Source organism: Rhinolophus sinicus, chromosome 7 (genome assembly GCF_057876585.1).
Source record: "Rhinolophus sinicus isolate RSI-liver-muscle chromosome 7, RSI-T2T, whole genome shotgun sequence".
NCBI lineage: Eukaryota > Metazoa > Chordata > Mammalia > Chiroptera > Rhinolophidae > Rhinolophus > Rhinolophus sinicus.
The window spans coordinates 51,225,071-51,243,335 of record NC_142507.1 but is presented as its reverse complement, the minus strand read 5'-3'; the positions used below and the strand labels follow the sequence as shown (position 1 = coordinate 51,243,335).

At 43.7% G+C, this 18,265-nt stretch overlaps 2 protein-coding genes and 1 long non-coding RNA gene across 5 annotated transcripts in view; 2 read left to right on the top strand and 1 right to left on the bottom strand.

Annotated features, from left to right (window-relative positions):
* The first annotated feature begins 4 nt into the window (after positions 1-4).
* LOC148757803 (uncharacterized) lies at positions 5-941 on the top strand. Its single transcript, XR_016021771.1, has 3 exons — positions 5-115; positions 169-264; positions 858-941. It is a non-coding gene; the product is annotated as an uncharacterized LOC148757803 (long non-coding RNA).
* An 800-nt stretch (positions 942-1,741) lies between these two features.
* Positions 1,742-15,085, bottom strand: POLR3C (RNA polymerase III subunit C). Its single transcript, XM_019739906.3, has 15 exons — positions 14,930-15,085; positions 13,745-13,911; positions 12,957-13,212; positions 12,662-12,847; positions 11,516-11,604; positions 8,214-8,318; positions 7,990-8,082; positions 6,733-6,813; positions 6,442-6,493; positions 6,024-6,084; positions 5,428-5,578; positions 4,564-4,665; positions 4,385-4,434; positions 3,824-3,973; positions 1,742-1,890 (listed from the first exon to the last, which is right to left on the bottom strand). Exons 2-15 carry the CDS (start codon positions 13,889-13,891, stop codon positions 1,812-1,814), a joined length of 1,602 nt encoding a protein of 533 aa, XP_019595465.3. The 5' UTR covers positions 13,892-13,911; positions 14,930-15,085; the 3' UTR covers positions 1,742-1,811.
* A 58-nt stretch (positions 15,086-15,143) lies between these two features.
* Positions 15,144-18,265, top strand: part of RNF115 (ring finger protein 115) — a 55,152-nt gene continuing 52,030 nt past the window's right edge. The window contains exon 1 of one of the 3 annotated variants that reach the window (XM_019739910.3): positions 15,144-15,501. In XM_019739910.3, coding sequence (XP_019595469.1) covers positions 15,400-15,501 — 102 coding nt within the window. In that variant the 5' untranslated portion in view covers positions 15,144-15,399. The remainder of the gene's footprint in view (positions 15,502-18,265) is intronic. The other 2 variants (XM_074318754.2, XM_074318755.2) reach the window with 2 other exon arrangements.

Genomic DNA, 18,265 nt, shown 5'->3' with positions numbered 1-18,265 from the left:
GGGTGAAAGGAAGCCGGGCTTCCTCAACGTCGGGGAAATTTGGGCGTGACCCTTGGGGATGATCCCTGAGTGTAATGTTAATGCGCGACAAAGGAGACCACCTCTAAATCCTCAGGTCCCTTTTCTTTTTCTTATTAAATTTATTGGGGTGACAATTGTTAGTATCAGGTCCCTTTTCTAACCGCCTTCTCTGTTTAGGACAATGACCCCAGACTGAACGACTTCTGGACTCACATAGCACCCCTCCACAGCACGTTACTGCAGGTATCGCCTCGAATTAATTACATTGTCGCCTAACCAGACACCCAGAGAACATGTTGACATCTCCCCTTCTCAACCAAATGCAAGTGCAGCAGATTCTGCCTCCTTAAACTTTCTCAAAGCCAGGTGTCCCTCCAGCCTCCACTGCCCTACTTCAAGCCTTCCTCATATTCTGCCTGAGGTATTATTGCAAGTCTCCAAATATCCCTGCCGCCACCAGTTGGTTCTCTGCAGTGCTGTCAGTGATTTTTCTAAAACACCCGTCTTACCATTTTCTTTCCCATCGCTTTCAGGATATGCTACTTAGCAGTGTAGGAAGGACTCACCAGTCCTTGCCCCTACCTGTCTTCCAGCCTCAATTCTGGCAGGACTCATGCCCGATTTTCTAGTCATATCCTGTTTGCAGTTCCCACAAGAACCAGGCTCTGCTTCCCACTGGGATCCTTTCCCCCTTCCATCTGGCAAATCATTTGTCAAACTACAGATGGTCACTTTCTCTACTCCCTGCCTGCCTGCCCCTGGCCCTGTGGCCTCTGTACATACTTTCCACTATAGCCCCCAATACTTCTTTGTCCTTATTTGTCTCACCTTACTAGGCTGTATGCTCAAGGCTCAGTCATCTTTGGATCCCTAAGGCCTGGCCCAGAACTGGCCACATAATAGGTGCTCAGTAAATGATGGTGAGTGGCTTGAAGGCAGAGATGGTTCTCCTGTGTATCTTTGTGTATTATATCTAGCATAGTGGCTAGCAATTAATTGGCACTCAAATGTTGAATGAATTAGAACTAACATTGGTAAGAGGAAACTGAAGAGTTTATAAAGCAACACTTAACTGCTTTAAATGAACTGAAGGGGCTGTGACACATTACATCCACTATATTAATCACGGTACTGAGAGAAAATTTAGAATTGCCACTTTTAAGGGACCATGGAGAAGAGGGAGGCAATGGTTTACTGAGTACTTAGCAGATGCCGGGCATTGTGCTGTTTTACACACACAATTTCAGATGTGCTAGAAGCATGGAGCTGGCAAACGTGGCTTCCATCCAGATTCCTGGGTGACTGCTTGAGCCAATCCATCTGAGTCCTGAAAGTAGTTTTCCACCCCGTCTTGGTGGTAGTCTTTCACGTTCCCTACATAGCGTATGTGTGTTTAAGATTATAGCACAGCCAAATAAGTGTAATCTTTTGAAAATGGAATAACCTGCTTAGAAGAAGTTTCTTCCACTGCTGGGGAAGTTCAAACACAGGCTGACTGCTGGGTGGGAACTAATGCATCTGATAGATGGTTAATCTAGTTGATTTTAAGTTTCAGTCTCCTGCCAAGATTTGAGGAAGGGAGAATACGAGTATAGTGATGGGTTGAAGACAGGATTAGAAACTTGAAAGAAAAAGGCCAAACTCTTTCTGGTGTATTCTAGGTGGTAGGGATACAGGGTCTCAGTACAAGAATCTAACTTATCCCATTGCAAAGAATGGATCCAGGCATCTCCTTTATTTTTCCTTCCTGTCCTCCCAGATCTTTTGAGGAAGACTCTTCTTCTGGGTCACTATCTCTTCATGGTGCTCTCGATGTATGACTCCAGCAGGAAGATGGTTTCATCCACCTGGATCTCACTGGCATCCAACCTGAGTGACAAAATGAAAGCGTTTGCCCAGACTGAATCACAATTAGCATATTTATGATTAGAGGCGGGGCTGGGTATGGCCATGGGGCATTGCTTGGCTACCCCTGAGAGTAATGGGTAGAAAGCAGGACAATCAATAAATCACTCTTCCTTTTACTATCATCTCTTATATGCCAGGCACTGTGCAAATTGCTGAGGATGCAAAAGAGACAGCCTCTGTCCTGAGAGAAGCTCCAGTCTAACCTGCAACCAGGAGAGAGAATAGCAGCTGTAAGGGCACAGGTGTAAAAGGACCTAGTGTATTTTAAAATAGAAGCTGCGAGTGGCTGAGGCTAAAGTGAGTGGTGATGAGGAATGAGGGGAACTTCGTCAACATGAGTTAAGTCATCTAGGACAACCCCACAGCTAATGTCATACGTAATGGTGAAAGGTTGAAAGCTTTCTCCCTAAGATCAGGAACAAGACAAGCATGTCTGCTTTTCACTTCCATTCAACCTTTTCCTGGAGGTTCTAGCCAGGGCAACTAGGTACTTAAATAAAAGGCATCCAGGTCGAAAGGGACGATGCAAAGCTAGTTCTATTCACTTAATCCTACATATTGAAAAATCTCAAAGGATCCGCAAAAAAACCCGACTAGAGCCAATAAACAAATTTCTGAAAGTTGCAGGATATAAAATCTAAACAAAAATTAGTTATATTTCTATACACTAGCAATGAACAATTCAAAAATGAAATTAAGAAAATACTATAATTGCATCAAAAAATAAAATATTTAGGAATAAATTTATCAAAAGAAGTGCAAGACTTGAATATTGAAAATGAAAAAACATTGAAGACATTAAAGAAGACCTAAATAAATGGAAAGGCCTCCCATGTTCAAGGGTTGGAGGATTTAACACGGTTAAGATGGCAATACTGCCCAAAGTGAGCTACAGATTCAAAGCAGTCCCGCTTCAGGTGAATGGTGAGGCGTAAAGGGAACTGAAGATGGAGAGATAGGCTGCTCTGAAACTGTAAAAGGCCCAATGTGTCACGCCAAGGAGTCTGGTCTTTATATTGTAAATACAAGAGTTAACAAAGCATTGAAAGTAGGACAGTGATATTACCAATCCTATTAACGATAATAAATTAGAGAGCATTCTAAGAGATAGTTGGAAGAGGGACGTGATTGTCAAGATCTAGGAAAGAGGTTGTGGGGACAGCGTCCCAGAGAGCAGTGTCCGGGCTCTTGGCCTCACATGGAGGGGTGCTGGCTTGGTTATGAGATGGACATCCGCTGTGGCTGGGTGGCTATCAGCTGTTACCAGTTAACCATCAGCCACTAATATAAGTGCCATGGCTAGGCTAGGGGGTTGGTTGGTTGGCAGAGAAGTGGACGGGGGATTGCAGCTAGCAAGTGGGGTTAGCAAGCGTGGCTCGTGTAAATCCTACTTCCTGTATCTCACCCGGCCGCCAGGGAGATTGGGGTGCAGGAAGACTCCTTGTTGGGGTACTGGCGGGTGTTTGCTTTTGTGTCTCAACCAGCCACCATCGAGAATATAGTGGTATGACTCCCCTATCTATGGCTCCGTGGGTGTTCCTTTTGGCCTCACCATATCCTGCGTTCTTGTGCGGGGAGTGGGATCTGAGACCCTGAATGACAGAGGTGATTAAGGCCTGCACGGGGACCAAGATGAAAGGCCAGATTTGAGACACATCACTCAAGTTCAATCAACAGCCTTGGTGGATAAGATAGGGTGTGCGGTGAGGGAGAAGCTGAGGATGTCTTCCGAGTTTTTAGCTTAGGCAGATAGGTGGATTAAATTCTGTTAACTGAGCTGGAAAAGAAGAGAGTGAGTTTCGGTTTGCTCGGGTTAAGTTGGAGGGGTTGCAGGATATTGAGGTGGATTTGTCTGGAAGGTATTTTGAAACAGGTTTAAGTGTGTGATGCTTACTTGTTGACATTACGCTTCAGGGTTTCTAGCTGCTGGCGTTCGGGGGCTGTGATCATCTCTTCTATTTCTTGCAGCTGTGCCTCCTCTGCCCCTGTAGCCTGCATAGATGCAATGATGGCTTCTACCCTCTGAGACTTTTCTAGTAGACGCCTGCCAGACAAACACAACTCTGAGGCTGCGCCCCTAGCCTTGGAGATTCTTTTACCCTGTAGCCCTAGGGCATAACTCCCCTTTTACCACGTTCCTGGTCAAAGTAATAATGCCACCCTCCAAGGACGTTTTCTACAAACTTCTTAAGAAATGTGACTTCGCTCCTGAAGCTCTTACTGTCTCTCATTTGCACCTTAAGTTTGGTGCCAGTTTATATATTTCTCATCAATGTAATCTACAGAATTATTTCAATGGGCGTATATTAGAAAAGTGTAGAATAATGCGTGACTTACAAATCATTCAATGCAACTAGACTGGTTATTGTCTCTACGGGTTTCCATTTCTAGACGAAATTTTCCGACCAAGCCTTTGACCTTGAAAAATAATTACTCAACTAAAAATGCTACTCACTTGTTCTCTTTGGTTTCAAATTGCCTCCTTTCTATCAAGTTGGCTATGCTCTGAGGGGAGAGAAGAAAGACAAGAAATGCGCATAGTTCTGTTTAGGTAACTCAGGTAAAATGGCTGAAGGGGGCACAAGCGTGAGACTTGTCTGTGTGGAGGGAGTGGGGAGAAGGGCCAGGAGTTACCTTGTAGCACCTGTGCAGTAGCATTCGGGCAGCTGACAGGATGTTCACAGTATATAAATAGAAGGTCCTGGATGGGGCATGGTCTGGTGTTTTGGGAATTTCCTATTTGTCCATGGAAAGAAAAATAAGAGAAATTATACTGTTCTTCAGTATAGTAAAAAACCTGTCGCATCCAGAGCTACTCAGCCCTCCTTTCACATATACTTTCCTTTTCCCCAGCCATTCAGCATGTGTTTATGACCTAATCAGCCACACAGCGAGTTGGGTTGCCCTGTTTTTCCCATTTGACGGTCAACATCTTGAGTGGGGAAGAAAGAGAAGGCAACTAACATTTACTGAGCAACTCGTGTTTGCCAGGCAGACTGTATTTAATGTTTACAACAAACCAGATTATTCTTATTACCACCATCCATCACCGCTTTACAGGTTATTTTTATCACCACCATCCATCACCACTTTAGATGGGAAAAATGACGGTGGGTAATTTGCTCAGTGTAACTGGGTAAGAGGTAGAGCTGTGATTTTGACTCCAAAATCCATTCTACCTATTTCCTTGTAGATGCTGTTGATGGATTTAATCTATAATAAACTTAAGGCTCGAGGAAAGGACAACTCACAGGGACTAGGAGCTAAAGAAAAAGGGTAGGGTGGTTCTGCGGTGATTTCTTCGCTGTGCCTCTTTTTTACTAGGTTAGTTAGAGCGCCACAATTATCTTTCAAGTGCTTGCTATGTCTTTGTTAACCTTTTTTTCTCTGTCTCAAAGCTGGATAAAGAGTTTGCCTGGGATTCAGGATGTTTGCCTGAGGAGTTTCTCTCACGTTATGCCAGCTCTGCTCTTTGGTGATTATTATACTATGGGTTACCTGGAGCGATATGAAATTTTCTGAGAGCATCTTATAAAGCATATCCTTTGCCTCCTTTGCTGGAATCATTGCAAAGTCTTCTACCTGCTTCTGCTCCAGGTGTTTCTTTTGCAAAACTAGACGGAATATTCTGGCACAGCGAGACCCAAATCTGGAAAGGAATGAAGAAAGCAAATGGCACGCCGACACAAATTAGCTTTAGTTCCCAGTCACAGATGGTGGCTGCTCTGCTTCCATGTGTGGAGCCAGAACCAGAGAGAATCAGCGACCGGAGAATTCTCTCACAGCTCCAGCCTTATGATGGTACTGCCAATCATGAAGCCATCACCAACTGCTGACACGCGAGTGCCTCAGTTCCTGCATTGGTAAGTACAAGCTTTAGGAAAGCTGGTTAACTGGTATCACTGAGAATTAAGCAGGATATTTAGGGTGAAGAGTAGTAATAGGTGGGATTCAAAGCAGTGCAGGGGGAAAATGGGGCAAGATGTGCCAAGGTGTGCCAATGTTGGTTGCTTACATAATGATCCAATTATTCATTCAAATGGGGCACGGAAAGGAAGTGTCTGCCCCATCCCCAGGCACGGTGACCTCCTTACCTCTCCTGTACAACCGACTCCAGAGTGGCTGTGGCGAGGGATCCTAGAACCTTATGGAGGTCTTTATGTAGAGGGTTAAGGTGACTCAGTAATGTGCTGGCCCAGTCACTGTGATCTTAGTTTTGTTCCTAAGTCTCTAATTTAAAATTTAAATGTTATTTTGTTTTTCACATTGGTCTCATTTATGGTATATAAATATTTCAAAACCTTAACGACATAAGGTGTTTAAGTCAGGATCTTCCTTAACTAAAATTTGGTTAACTAAAAGTCCTATTTACTTCTTTTATCATCAATGTATTAGTTCAATGTTCTAACTTATTTAGTATGCTAAATATGTCAAATCTTTTCTTTCATTGAGTCACCATTCTGTTTCATAGTCCAGCTGCCTGACTGTGAGGAAATAACTAGTAAAGGATACTGATGACATACATTCCTCCTCCACTGTCGCCAGACTTTCCAACAAACTCTAGCTGTTAAAAAAGAGAGAGAGAGCAAGTTAGTTAACTGAATGGAAAGTCCCGTGATTCTGTTTCCAAAGGAGTGAAATCTGGCCAAAAGTCTGCAGCAGGTAACCGTCCTATCAAATGATGGTAGAGAAATTGTCGGAGTTGGCTAGGTAGAGAATGATACCAGGTATCAGGGGCAGAAAAACATCATAAAGAGCAGAAAATAGAAACAAACAAACCCACAAAAACAAAAACAGACTCACGGGATCATCTGCCAGAAGAGTGAGATACTGATCGAGAACTTGCTTAGAGATATTGTAGCCAACAGGTAAGGATCTGACAATCTATGGAGCAAAAAGAGACAGTGGAAATGGGTTTGGGATCTTAGAATTGCTGACATTAATTACTACAACAACGTTATTTTAATTTTAGATATCACAAGTATAAAAATGTGCAAAAATACAGCAGCATTGTTTGTAAGAGTAAAAATCTAGAAACAAGTCAAATGTCTGACAGTAGAGAACTGTTTAAAATAAAGTACAACATAGCCATTGAGTGGAATATAATATAGATATTATACAGAATAAAATAGATCTATAAATACTGGCATGAAAAGAAGGTTTACATTATACTGTCATATGAAAGATGCAAGTTGAGAAGAGTATATAGAGTGTAATCCTTTTTTTTTTGGTTAAAAAATATACATATACCTACATACATGTGAAACGATACATTAAAAAAAGTTCTGAATAACGATACTCACCAAACTATTAACAAGGATCTCTGGGGCTGGGATTAAGCAAAACTATATATATACATATATGTTTAAATTGAGGCATGTTACATATGCTAAGAAGCACAGATCTTAGGGGTTCAATTTGATGAGTGTTGACAATTGTACATACCCATGTAACTACCACTCACAACAAGATATATAACATGTCCAGTATTCCCGAAAGTTTGAGAAACTACAATTTTAAAAAAATTATACATTTCTATGCTGTTTGAATATAGGCCATATAATCAATTACTTTTGTCATCAGAAAAAAATATTTAAATTTTTGAAATTCTAAATAAATAATATAAAAGTATAGTAATATATTTTATATGGGTAAATATAATTATGAAATTCATAGACTATAAATAAACATTCGATAAATTAAATGTTACTATTTTAAGAAACAGCTGTATTAAAAACAAATTTAAAATACGCAAAATTAATATATTGAAAAACCCAAATAGAAGGGACCAAATCATGTCCTCAGCACCAAGGCTCTCAGATTCCAAATGGTGCGTGCTCAGAAGAGGAATAGCTTGTACTTTGACTAAAAGAACAGTTTAGGTTTTTAAAGGCTGGATCCCAAGAGACCAAATATTTCAGCGCCTGTCAACCTGAAGATTCTCCCCGCCTCGCCTCAAACAACAAAGATTCTTTTGAGGCTCAGGCCTCAACCTAATCCCAGGCTGTATGGATCATAATTACGTCTGTCAGAAAAGCAGTCTCAGAACAGGAAACTCACCTCGTTGGAAGACAGGGGCTGGGTGAAGGGGGCACTCGAGGGGGTGGTGATCTCACTCACCCTCAGCATGGTCCTTACAATCTCGCTGCTGGTCTGGGTTTGAAAAGTGAACTGGGATTCAGAATTCACTCTGCTGCACTGGCTCTGGCTAAATGCCAGTGGCCACATCTGGCAAATAAGGGAATGTCCCTGATGGGCACCATCCCACCCACTTAAGAGATCACCTGGTCCATCCTGTTGGCAACTGCGCTGACAATGGCTTGGTCTCGGAAGTGCTGGTGGAATCTGTCAAGGTTGGCCTGCCAGTAAATCCCATCATCTGGAATGGGCTAAGGAGGAGAAAAGGATTAGAGAGAAACATCCGGATGCAGCGAGGAGGTTTCTGGTGAGGAGCTGGGGTTGAACTGGTCACCATTTCTTTTCCCATACAGCAGCGACAAACTGGCTGCAGAGAAATCATCCAGTCATGTGGATTCGTACCTCAACGAATTCACAATCTCCACTTCACACAGATACTCTAAGCCCACCTCCAATCTTTCTCTATTTCATATTTTAACTCTTCTCTAGTACCTGCAAATCTCCCATTTACCTCACCCTTCTCACTCTCGGCAGATGACCTTGTCTCTTATTTTAGAGAGAAAATAGAAGCCATTCAACTTTGCGCACATGTTCCCACCATTTTTTTTTAAATTTGTATTTTACCCACTTTCATCACAGTGGAAAATTGTCCCTTCTTTTACCTAAGGGTAATGCCCATGCTAGTATGCTAAACCGCCCCCTCCCCCTCCGTTCTCAGGGACCCAGCTCAATCAGTTTTCCCTCCTCTCCTTTAAATCTTCAGCCTTTCTTTACTGTCTTCTTCCCATCAGCCTTTACCTTGTCCAAATCTCTTCTACACTAAAAGAATTCTTCTTCAGCACTATGCCTTCCCTCCTTTTCATTTTTGTCATAGCCAAGCTTCTCACAGAGTTGGCCATCCCAGCTGTATCCCCATCCACAGATGTACCCAACCTATTTCCACTATTTCACTGAAATGCCCAGGTCCCCGAGAACCTCCCTGCTGCTGCGTTCCAAGAATACTGTCCACTTCTGATCCGATTTGATCTTCCTGAAGCATTCAACACAGATGGACATTTTTTCCTTCTTAACTCCAGGGACCCCTTGGATTTTATGACACCATTCTTGGTGCTCCATTCTTTCTTGGCTACTCTTCCTTAGTTTCCACAGACTCCTTTTCCAGAACCCACCTATAAACACTGGTGTTCCGCAGGATTCTGTCCATAGCCCTCTTTTCTTTTTACTCCACACATTCTACTGAGGTGATTTTATCTGCTCTCAAGGCTTCAACTATTGATGCACTTCCAAATCTATTACTTAACTCTAGAACTCTCTATGAAGCTCCACATGCTTAGACTCAACTGTCAATTTGACACTTGCACCTGGTCCCCAAAACTGTTCTTTTTCAAAGTTTTCAGCTAACTAGACTACAACCAACCCAATTTCTTCAGCTAGAAACTTGAGTACCATCCCTCACCCCTTGGCTCTCCCACATCGACCACCCAATTAAAAAGTTCCATCTGCTCTTTATATTATCAGATGTCTATTTATCTTCATCCTGACTATCATTACCTTATTTCAGGCTCTCATTGTGGCTCACCTGGATTCCTACAATAGCTTCCTGTTTTTTTTTATTTTTCTTTTTAACATAGTGGATGCTATAAAAAGGACAACTGGGTCTTTTGCTTTTAATCTTGTCCTTTGCATCGTCCTCCCTATTTCTCATAGTTTTTTTTTTTTTTTTTTACCTTTTTGGGGTCACAATTCCCTTGAAGAATAAGGTATGGAGTGTTCTACAGAAAAATGCACACATGTACAAATACAGGTGGACTCTGAAATCCATCCATGAAGTCGTATGAGTTATGAGCCATTGTACTATAGTAATCTTCCTAAAGTACAAATCTAACCATTTCATTCCCCTGCTTTAAATCATCAATGGCTCCCCCTGGCCTTCCATATAAGGTCCAAAACTCTGTTAGTCAACCAAGAAATATTCATTGATGTCTTACTAGTATTCTAGGCAGCAGGGTCAAGATACTGCCCTTAAGGAGTTTATAGTCTACTGGGAGTAATAAATAATTTCACCTATTTATAAATGCTGTGAAGATGAAATGGAAAAATGTGGTAGTGACTGGAGTAGAGGGTGGGCAGTGGTGTTTGAGCTCTAAAAAAATAGCATTTGAGCGGAGATCTGAACGATGAAAAAGAGGCAACTACATGACAATCTGTGGAAAAAGCATTTGAAGCAGAAGGAATACTAGGGGAAAAAGCCTAAAGACTGGAAAGAGTTTGACATGTTTGAGGAATGGAAAGAAAGAAGCTGGAACACAACAAGAGGAAGAGTGGAATGGCTGAGGTTGGGAGCCGTATCCCCAGCATGTCATGCAAAGATCCAGCTCACGTGAGGCTTCATTATCCATAGTTAAGATTTGTATTTTTTCAATGACAAGCTATTAAAGGAATCTGTATTAGGATTAAAAAAAACAAAAGCAAACTTAGAAAGTCATTTTGGCTCTTAAATACTGGGGGCGCCAAAAAAATGTCTACAAGTGGATACTTTGGTCAACGTTGCTCAAGCAGTAGTTCGCCATCATCAGAAGTGTCTGGACGCTGATGGGAACCACTTTGAGCACCTCTTGTCATTGCAGAAGTCAAACGTGACTTGTATTCATCTTTTGTTATTGGTATATATCGAGTATTACAGTTTTAATACAGTTTTCCTTTCTTGAAATGTGTGTACATTTTTTTTTGGCATCCTCTGTAGGTAAGAAGGCAGGTAGACCATTTCGGAAAGTGTTAGCAAAGTCTTGACTAGAGATGCTAGTGGTTTGCACGAGGGTAATAGCAGTGGAAATGGTGAGAACTGGTTGGAGTTGAGATAATTTTGGAAATTGGGCTGACAGGATTTACTGTGCGATTGGATGGTTCCCAGGATTTGGGCCTAAGCAAATGGTGGTGTTCTAGGTGGTTGGCCGAGTGGTGTGTCTTTTACAAAGATGAGGACAGCTGAGGAAGGAGTAGATATTTGGGTGGGGGAAAACAGTTACTCTGTTTTAACAAAATGAATTTTGAGATGCTTATTGGACATCTTTATAGAGATGCTGAGAAGGTATTAGACTATAAGAGCTCAGGCCTATATATGTATCTTCCTAGACTCATCTCTCACCACTGGCTCTCATGGGTCTCTATGTTCCAGCCATACCAAATACTATAAACTTTTTCTAGCCCCGCACCGGTGTTTTTTTTTTTGCATAAGCTGCTACCTCTGTCCAATGATTGAAGTAAGTTAAGCCTCAGAAGGGATTTAGCAATAGAGTTCATGTTTGTTAGGGTATTCCTGGCAATAGTTGATGAAATTCTTAATCCTACCACTTCTCAGCCCAGGAACCTTTAAAGTCTCTTGGGGCTTATCTCAGTCCTCTTTCTGGTTTGCGTCGGGGTGAGGACTCTAATCAAGAAGCCCCATTACCTCTTTGTTATCTGGGGTGTGTTTTGGTCTCTTGGCCTTGGGCTCCCCAGTAGCGTCATCCTCAGATGATCTCCTCCTCTTACCTTTCCCTGCCAAATAAAATAGTTGAGCAGTTAGGCTACATCTCCCAGGATGACAGGAAATGACCCAACATGAGAGCCGGTGTCTGTAGCTGGCTCTAGGTGAGAGTTGCTGAGGCGATGGAGTAGCTAAAAGAAATTCAAGTAAATGATGACGTCATCTGAAACTCTACATGCTCTAAAAGAAATTCATCCTCTTTCTCCCTGAAACTGTTCCTGCTCGTGTTTCCTTTCACAGTGAATGGCACCATCCTCCTCCCACATGTCCAAGTCAGACACACAGACGTCGTTCTTGATACCTCTGTCTCCCTCACCCCTTCTAGATCTAATTTTTCACTGGTTTGTCTAGATTTACCTTTGCCCTATCCTTTCTGCACACAGAATGCAAATTAGATTGTCACTTCCCCGCTTAAAATCCTTTCATGGTTTTCCTCTGCTCTTAGGATAAAGAACAGATAGTCTACGAGGTCTTGCATGTCTAACCCCTGCCTATATCTCTAACCTTATCTCATGGTTTGCTTTCCTTTGTTCGCCATGCTTTAATTAACGTACCTGCTTTTGCTTCCTCAAATACCCTATTCTTTTCTCAGTCTACTGTTCCTTTTGCCAAAAATGTTTATCTTCTGTACCCCTTCATACCTTAGCTCACTGGTTGGCTTCTACTTCCTGCTTCAAATCTGAGCTCAAATGCCACTTTCTCAAAGGAGCATGTGCCCCAAGCCCCGAGGTAAGTCCGGTCCCCTGTTATATATTTGCATAACACCTCATGCTTTTCCTTCACAGTATTTATCACAGTTTGTTAGTTATACATCTACATGGTTATTTGATTAATGTAAGTTGCCTATAGTAGACTTAAGCCCTGAAAGGGTAGGGACCATGATGGTTTTTCATCATTTTAGACCAAAGTATCTGGCACAGAATAATTGCTCGATTCATTCAGTCCTTCACTCATTCAACAATCACTAAGAAAGTATTTGCTCGATTCCTTCATTCATTCATTTAACAATCAGTGAGAAAGAATCTACAATTAAGGCAAGTCACAAGTCCAGGGGTTCAAATTCCTTACCTATCAAGCTCAGTTTAGGGACCAGGTACATGTCCTTTTCATTGATGACAAGAGTGGGGGCAGGTGGTGGTGGCCCAGGGTCTGAATTCTCAGTGGCAGGCACCAAAGGGCAGCGCTGTACAAAATGTGTGTCTGCTAGTCGCACAAATGTGTTTGCTACCTCAGTGTAGTCCATGGTCTTGCCGTCTGTACAACAGGAGGAAGCAGCAGGTGAGATGGCCGAAGATAGCTGAGGGCCCGCTCCCGCAGCCAGCTAATGTGTGCTTTTGCTAACAGCTGTGGATACAGTACTAACCCTCCATAGTCTCTGTGAGCCGGTCTGCCACTTTCTTCACGATAGCTGACATTGTCATTTTGCCATTCAGCAGCAGCTCCTCAACAATCAGCTCTCCAGTGTCATTATACAGTGTTTTGGCAGTATAGATATAGCGGGGGTACCTGAGGATTCTCAACACCCGGCTGCACTGGGCTTCATACTCCACTACACCGCGTTTGTGTACTTGGTATGTCACCAGGTTATGCTGGATGAGGACACAAAGGGCTTTTTTTACCTAGATAAGACCCAAAAGAAAGAGGGGAAAGATCCGGAGACAGCTCGTTATTGCTCGCAATTTTTGTTCAACCATGTACTAAGCATCAGGAGATGACCGGATAATTTCTGCGCTTTCTTCCCTCCGTTGGAATAGCTAATAAAAATCACATGTCAATGGAAGAAACCAGGAAGATTCCTTGTTACGATGCTCATACTTCCTCTGATCTGTATCGTTCAAAGGACAATTAATTTCCCCTCTATTAGTCTCATTCCTTAAAAGTATTACTGAGATTAATAGGTTCAACGTGAGGAAATGAGATATGGCAAAGGAAGAGCAAAGATTTGCCTAAGAGCCACGATGAGCCAGGAACACTCTGAGAAACAGAACCAATCTTCGGGCCTAGGTCTCATCCTCTTCCCCCAAATAACACTGGTCTGATCCTAGAGCAGGGTTCCCCCCTTTCCATTTTGTGAGGTAGGGAGTAACAATATTCAAAGGTAGGTAACAGAAATTAATGAAATGAAAGCAAATTAATATCATCCAAACATACCTGATCGAGGGATGTTCCTGTGTCATGGGCAATTACTCTTAGTGGCTGGCTGCCAGTTCTAATTAGGTGGACTCCAATTTTTTCCACAATCTCTCCAAAATGCTCTTGCAACAACAAAGAGCACAGTTTAATTTCTGCTTGAGTCATTGTACTGAGGGGTCTCGGAGCTGGGAAAAAATAAAAAAGACTGTATGATGGGAAGTTTTTATGTTGGGAGTAGAGCTGCTGAGTATAAATTCCTGGACTTTCTGGAGGGCAATCTGACATTACATATCAAAAGCCTTCGACCTAATAACTTCGTTTTGGATACTCTGCTCTAAGGAAATCATAAAAGGATATCACTGTAGTTCTCTTTAGAATACTGCTATACTGGAAACAACCTAATGATTAACAATAAGAAATCAATTCAATAAATTATGGTATACCCACACAATGGAATACTACTTCAACATTTAAAATGATGTATAATATATACTAGCATCGAAAATTGTTCATTAAGTGAAAGAAGCAGACTACAAACCAAAATATAGAGGAATATTCAATAATAAAAAATCACGTATGCATATCAAGACTGGAAGACTATACATCACAGTGATCTTTATGGGATTGTGTGTAATTCTAATTTTCTTTAAAGATAGGATTAGATGGCTTTGCAATGTCGCAGGCTTTATTTAGATCCTATACTTCGTTGTTTGGAAGAATTAAGGCCACTTCACAGCCCATTGGGAGTGAACAGGCAGTGTCATTCCCAGTCTATAAAGGAAATGGCAACTTAGAAGAAATTAAGAGGTAAAGGAGGGCTTCCCAACACGATGTTTCAAATAGGAAATGGGGTATGTTGTCTTCAGGGCCATATCCTGAAATTTCTACTTCTTGACAAAGTAGATACAGAAATAGACGTAGTTGACTATGTAATTACTTTCTTATTATCACAAGTGCTACCAAACATTAGTGTGTTCATTTATTTCTCCCAATTCCTCGGAAGCAGGTCTTTGCCTCTCGGCCTCAGTATCCCCATCCACACGTCTCTGCGGAAGCATCCCCACGCCCTTTGCCATCCTCGAAAAGGATTTGCAAGGAGCTTGGTTCCTGGCTCTTTACTCCCTTCACGCAGGTTCCCGTTGGGGACTTGGTGCCTCGGTCCAGAGAGGCGGCCGCCTCGTTCAGGCAGCATTTTCCACTAACCTCGGGGTCAATGCGATCTAACGCCGCCGAGATCCCCGCGGCGACTTCGTGCGGCTCCTGCTACCGCGATGGCAGGGGGAGCCCTCGGCCCTTTCTCGCAGGAGGACCGGCACCGAGGAGGACCCGGAAAGGGGTAAAACGTGGGCCGCTCTACCCCGGAGTCTCGGTGGTTTCTGGAGACGCTCTTTCTCTCTTCTCGCTGGTAGGTTGGAGGACAGGCGAAAGGCTGTCGGAGGAGCCGGCGGGCGGACTCTCCTTCCTGTGCCTCTTCAGTGCTGGAGGCGGGCCTTGGGGTCGCAGTCCGCGCCGACGCCCGGCCGCCTCACGTGACTGACCTGGGCTCTGGAGCTGCCGGGCAGAGTGAGGAAGCGGCGACCGAGGCGGCAGCGGAGGCGACTGCAGCCGGGAGGTAGCGGCCTGGCGAGGGACGGGCCGGCTGCCCTCTCGGACCGCCGCGGCGGAAGAGAAAAATGGCGGAGGCCTCGGCGGCCGGGGCGGGCTCAGGCGCCACCGTCGCCGCGCATCGGTTTTTCTGCCACTTTTGCAAGGGCGAGGTCAGCCCCAAACTACCGGTAAGCGCCCAGTGTCCCCTGCGTTTGGCATTGGCGTGGATTCCTCGCCCCGAAGTCCCGGAGTGGGTCTTAAGCTCCCCTCACACCCTTGAAATCGGTCTCCCAGATGCTGCTGCCCACTGTCTCTGGTCGCCGACCCCAGACCCCGGGCGTCCCGGCCCTGGCTGCTCCTTAACTCCCGCCCAGCCTTTTATTCCCCCTCGGACGCTCCACCTGCCCCTCACTCCCTCTCCTTTCTTGACCTGCCCCCTCCACCTTTTTTCTTCCTTAGCAAGTCCTCTCCCCTGACAACTCGCCTTGATTTCCTTGCACTCTTCCTCACCTTGTGTCCTTCCCACAGTGACCTCGCCCCTAATCGAGACTCTTTCTGCTGCAGCTTCTCACCTTCCTCTGTTTCCTTTTCCACTTTTCCCCAGACCCTCCCCCCACACCCTGTCCTTAATGAAGCCAGATAGCGGATTGATGAGGATGGCCTCTATTCGGCTGTCTCTAGGGAATGAAGCACGGCAAGCAGAGGGTTGGAAGGTAACTGGGGCGGAGGGGGATTTTGCTCTTCAGTGGTTCCCAGCGTTGTTGTGAAAGTGAAAACAGTACTCATGACTCGCAGACTGCGCTCCCTCCTCACTATCGGAGGAAATGGCTTTAGGAAGAAGGCAGGACATGTTGTTTCAACTTGGTTATTTTGGTTGTTGGGCTGCCAGGATCTTGAGCACCGTTTACCTGCCCCGCCCCTGCCCCGTTCTGTCGCTTAATGCAAAGATCCAGGGCAGGATGCTGGGGACGGCATCCTCGGACATTAATTGGTTCTCACCAGTTTCTGCCAGACGGTCAGTCCGTCCCTAGAGAGGGAGTGAAGAAAGCGCTTCTGCAGCATGCCGGCCAACCCCAGAAGCTGTTGGGGTTGGGTTATAGTTATTTCAGGGAGACACACCTGGGTGAAGAGGAATCTTTTGGCCAACCATCTTTGAAATGAGTTAGGGTTCTTTTCCTTGGAAGTATCCAGGTTCCGTCTTAAGACAGGGTGTCTCCCTAACAACTGAACTGTATAGTGTCTCAGATACAACCTATGAGAAAGCCTAGTGAATTAAAGTATGTCTGTGTCTTATTAGACACACGAGTGGAGTCCTGTGAATAAACGCCTAAAGGGTATTTTAACCTTTTCACCTAAAAGTTGTACCTTTTTTTTTTTTTTTAAAGGCTTTTGTGGCATTTTCTTTCCTTTCTGTTTGCCCCAACTTCATGGTTTCATCTTGTGAAACACAAAATTTGAACTTCACTGGCCTAGGCCTCAAGTCTTTGTCACGGAAAGGGTTTATTAGGCCATTGCCAGACAAAAGAGAAGACCGTCTTGGGGCATTGAGTCTAAACCACCAGCTTGGTAGGAAAGAAGACATGTCCATCACCTTCGGAGTTTTGCAAGGTTTTTTTTTTTTTTTTTTTTTTTTTTTTTTTTTTTTTTATACATCAGGTAGCAGGAAGGGGGAAGAAAGGTGTAAACTGTCTGAGAGAATTTACATTCCATTAGCTATACGCATGGGGTGGGAAGTGGGGCCGGCTCTGAAATAGGCTCAGAGTCCACAAGAAGCAATGTCCCCTCCTGTGGATTGGCTGTGGGCAGCAGTCCGGAAAGCCCACGTGTAAACAAAAAGCTGAGGCTCCTGGAGGTCAGGGGTGCTTGGCTGGAATAATCTGCGGAAATAGCCACCTGGAAATTAATCCCAAATTCCTCCAGGCAATGGAAGGCATGTGAGCAATCTTTTGTCAGAGCTGGTCCACAGCTATTAACAGGCTAACTGTTCTGTCTGTCACTCTCGCCTCTGTAATTTTAATTGAAAACATCTCAGAATTTTCTTCTTGTCAGTATGCTTGTTACTTTTACTTAGTTTGCTTGCCGATTTGTATGTGCATGCACCTGTGCTTTGTGCCATGTTTCAGTGCTGGGAAGAGCAGGTACCTTGTTTTTTTCCAGTGGACATCAGAGCCCCCAGAAATCTCGCTGACAACAAAGATGGAGCCTGGGATTTGTCCAGTATGTGTGTGACCAGTGACATGTTGTTGAATGTGATGCTTTGTTGAACATCGTGACCTTAGTTCTTCTGGTCTTTTTAATCGTGGTTTACTTATTTGCCTTTAAGAGCTAGAAAACAGCCTAATTTTCCACAACTTTTTTTTTATTTTTTAAATCACCTGAAGTCCTCACTGTAAAGTGCTCTTGAAAAGGGATAATTTGAAAGACATTAGGTGTTTTTCTAAACCTGAGTTTGATGCCCAGCGGTGAAGTTATTGATCTTTTTAGTCTGATTTATTATCTCTGATGCCAGGTTTGTAAATTGAGGCCTAACACAATTGAATTTAACGGGACTGGGACTGCTTCTACATACCACAAGTTTCTAGGTTCTCTGCTGGATGTCCTGAAGGCAGTACCTAGGACTATGTGTGCTTCCTGCCCTTAGGGACCTCAAAAAGACCAGACAAACTGGAATAGTTAACAATAAAACGTGAATGGGGATAGATAAGAAGTGCTTTAGAATTCAGAGGGAGGGAGATACCGTATGCTAGCATTGGGGAGGCCAAGGAAAGAGTGAGAGATGGGTTTTAAATTGAGTTCTGTGGGCTGGGTGGAATCCAGATTGAGGAGAACAGCGTAGACTGAGGCAGGAGAGGAAGAGTGCCTTGAGGGAGAAGAGAGAAACATTTAGGAAGTCACTTATGCATTTTTAAGAAAAGGTGCAGTGATGTCAGGGGTAGAGTTTTGATGCGTAGA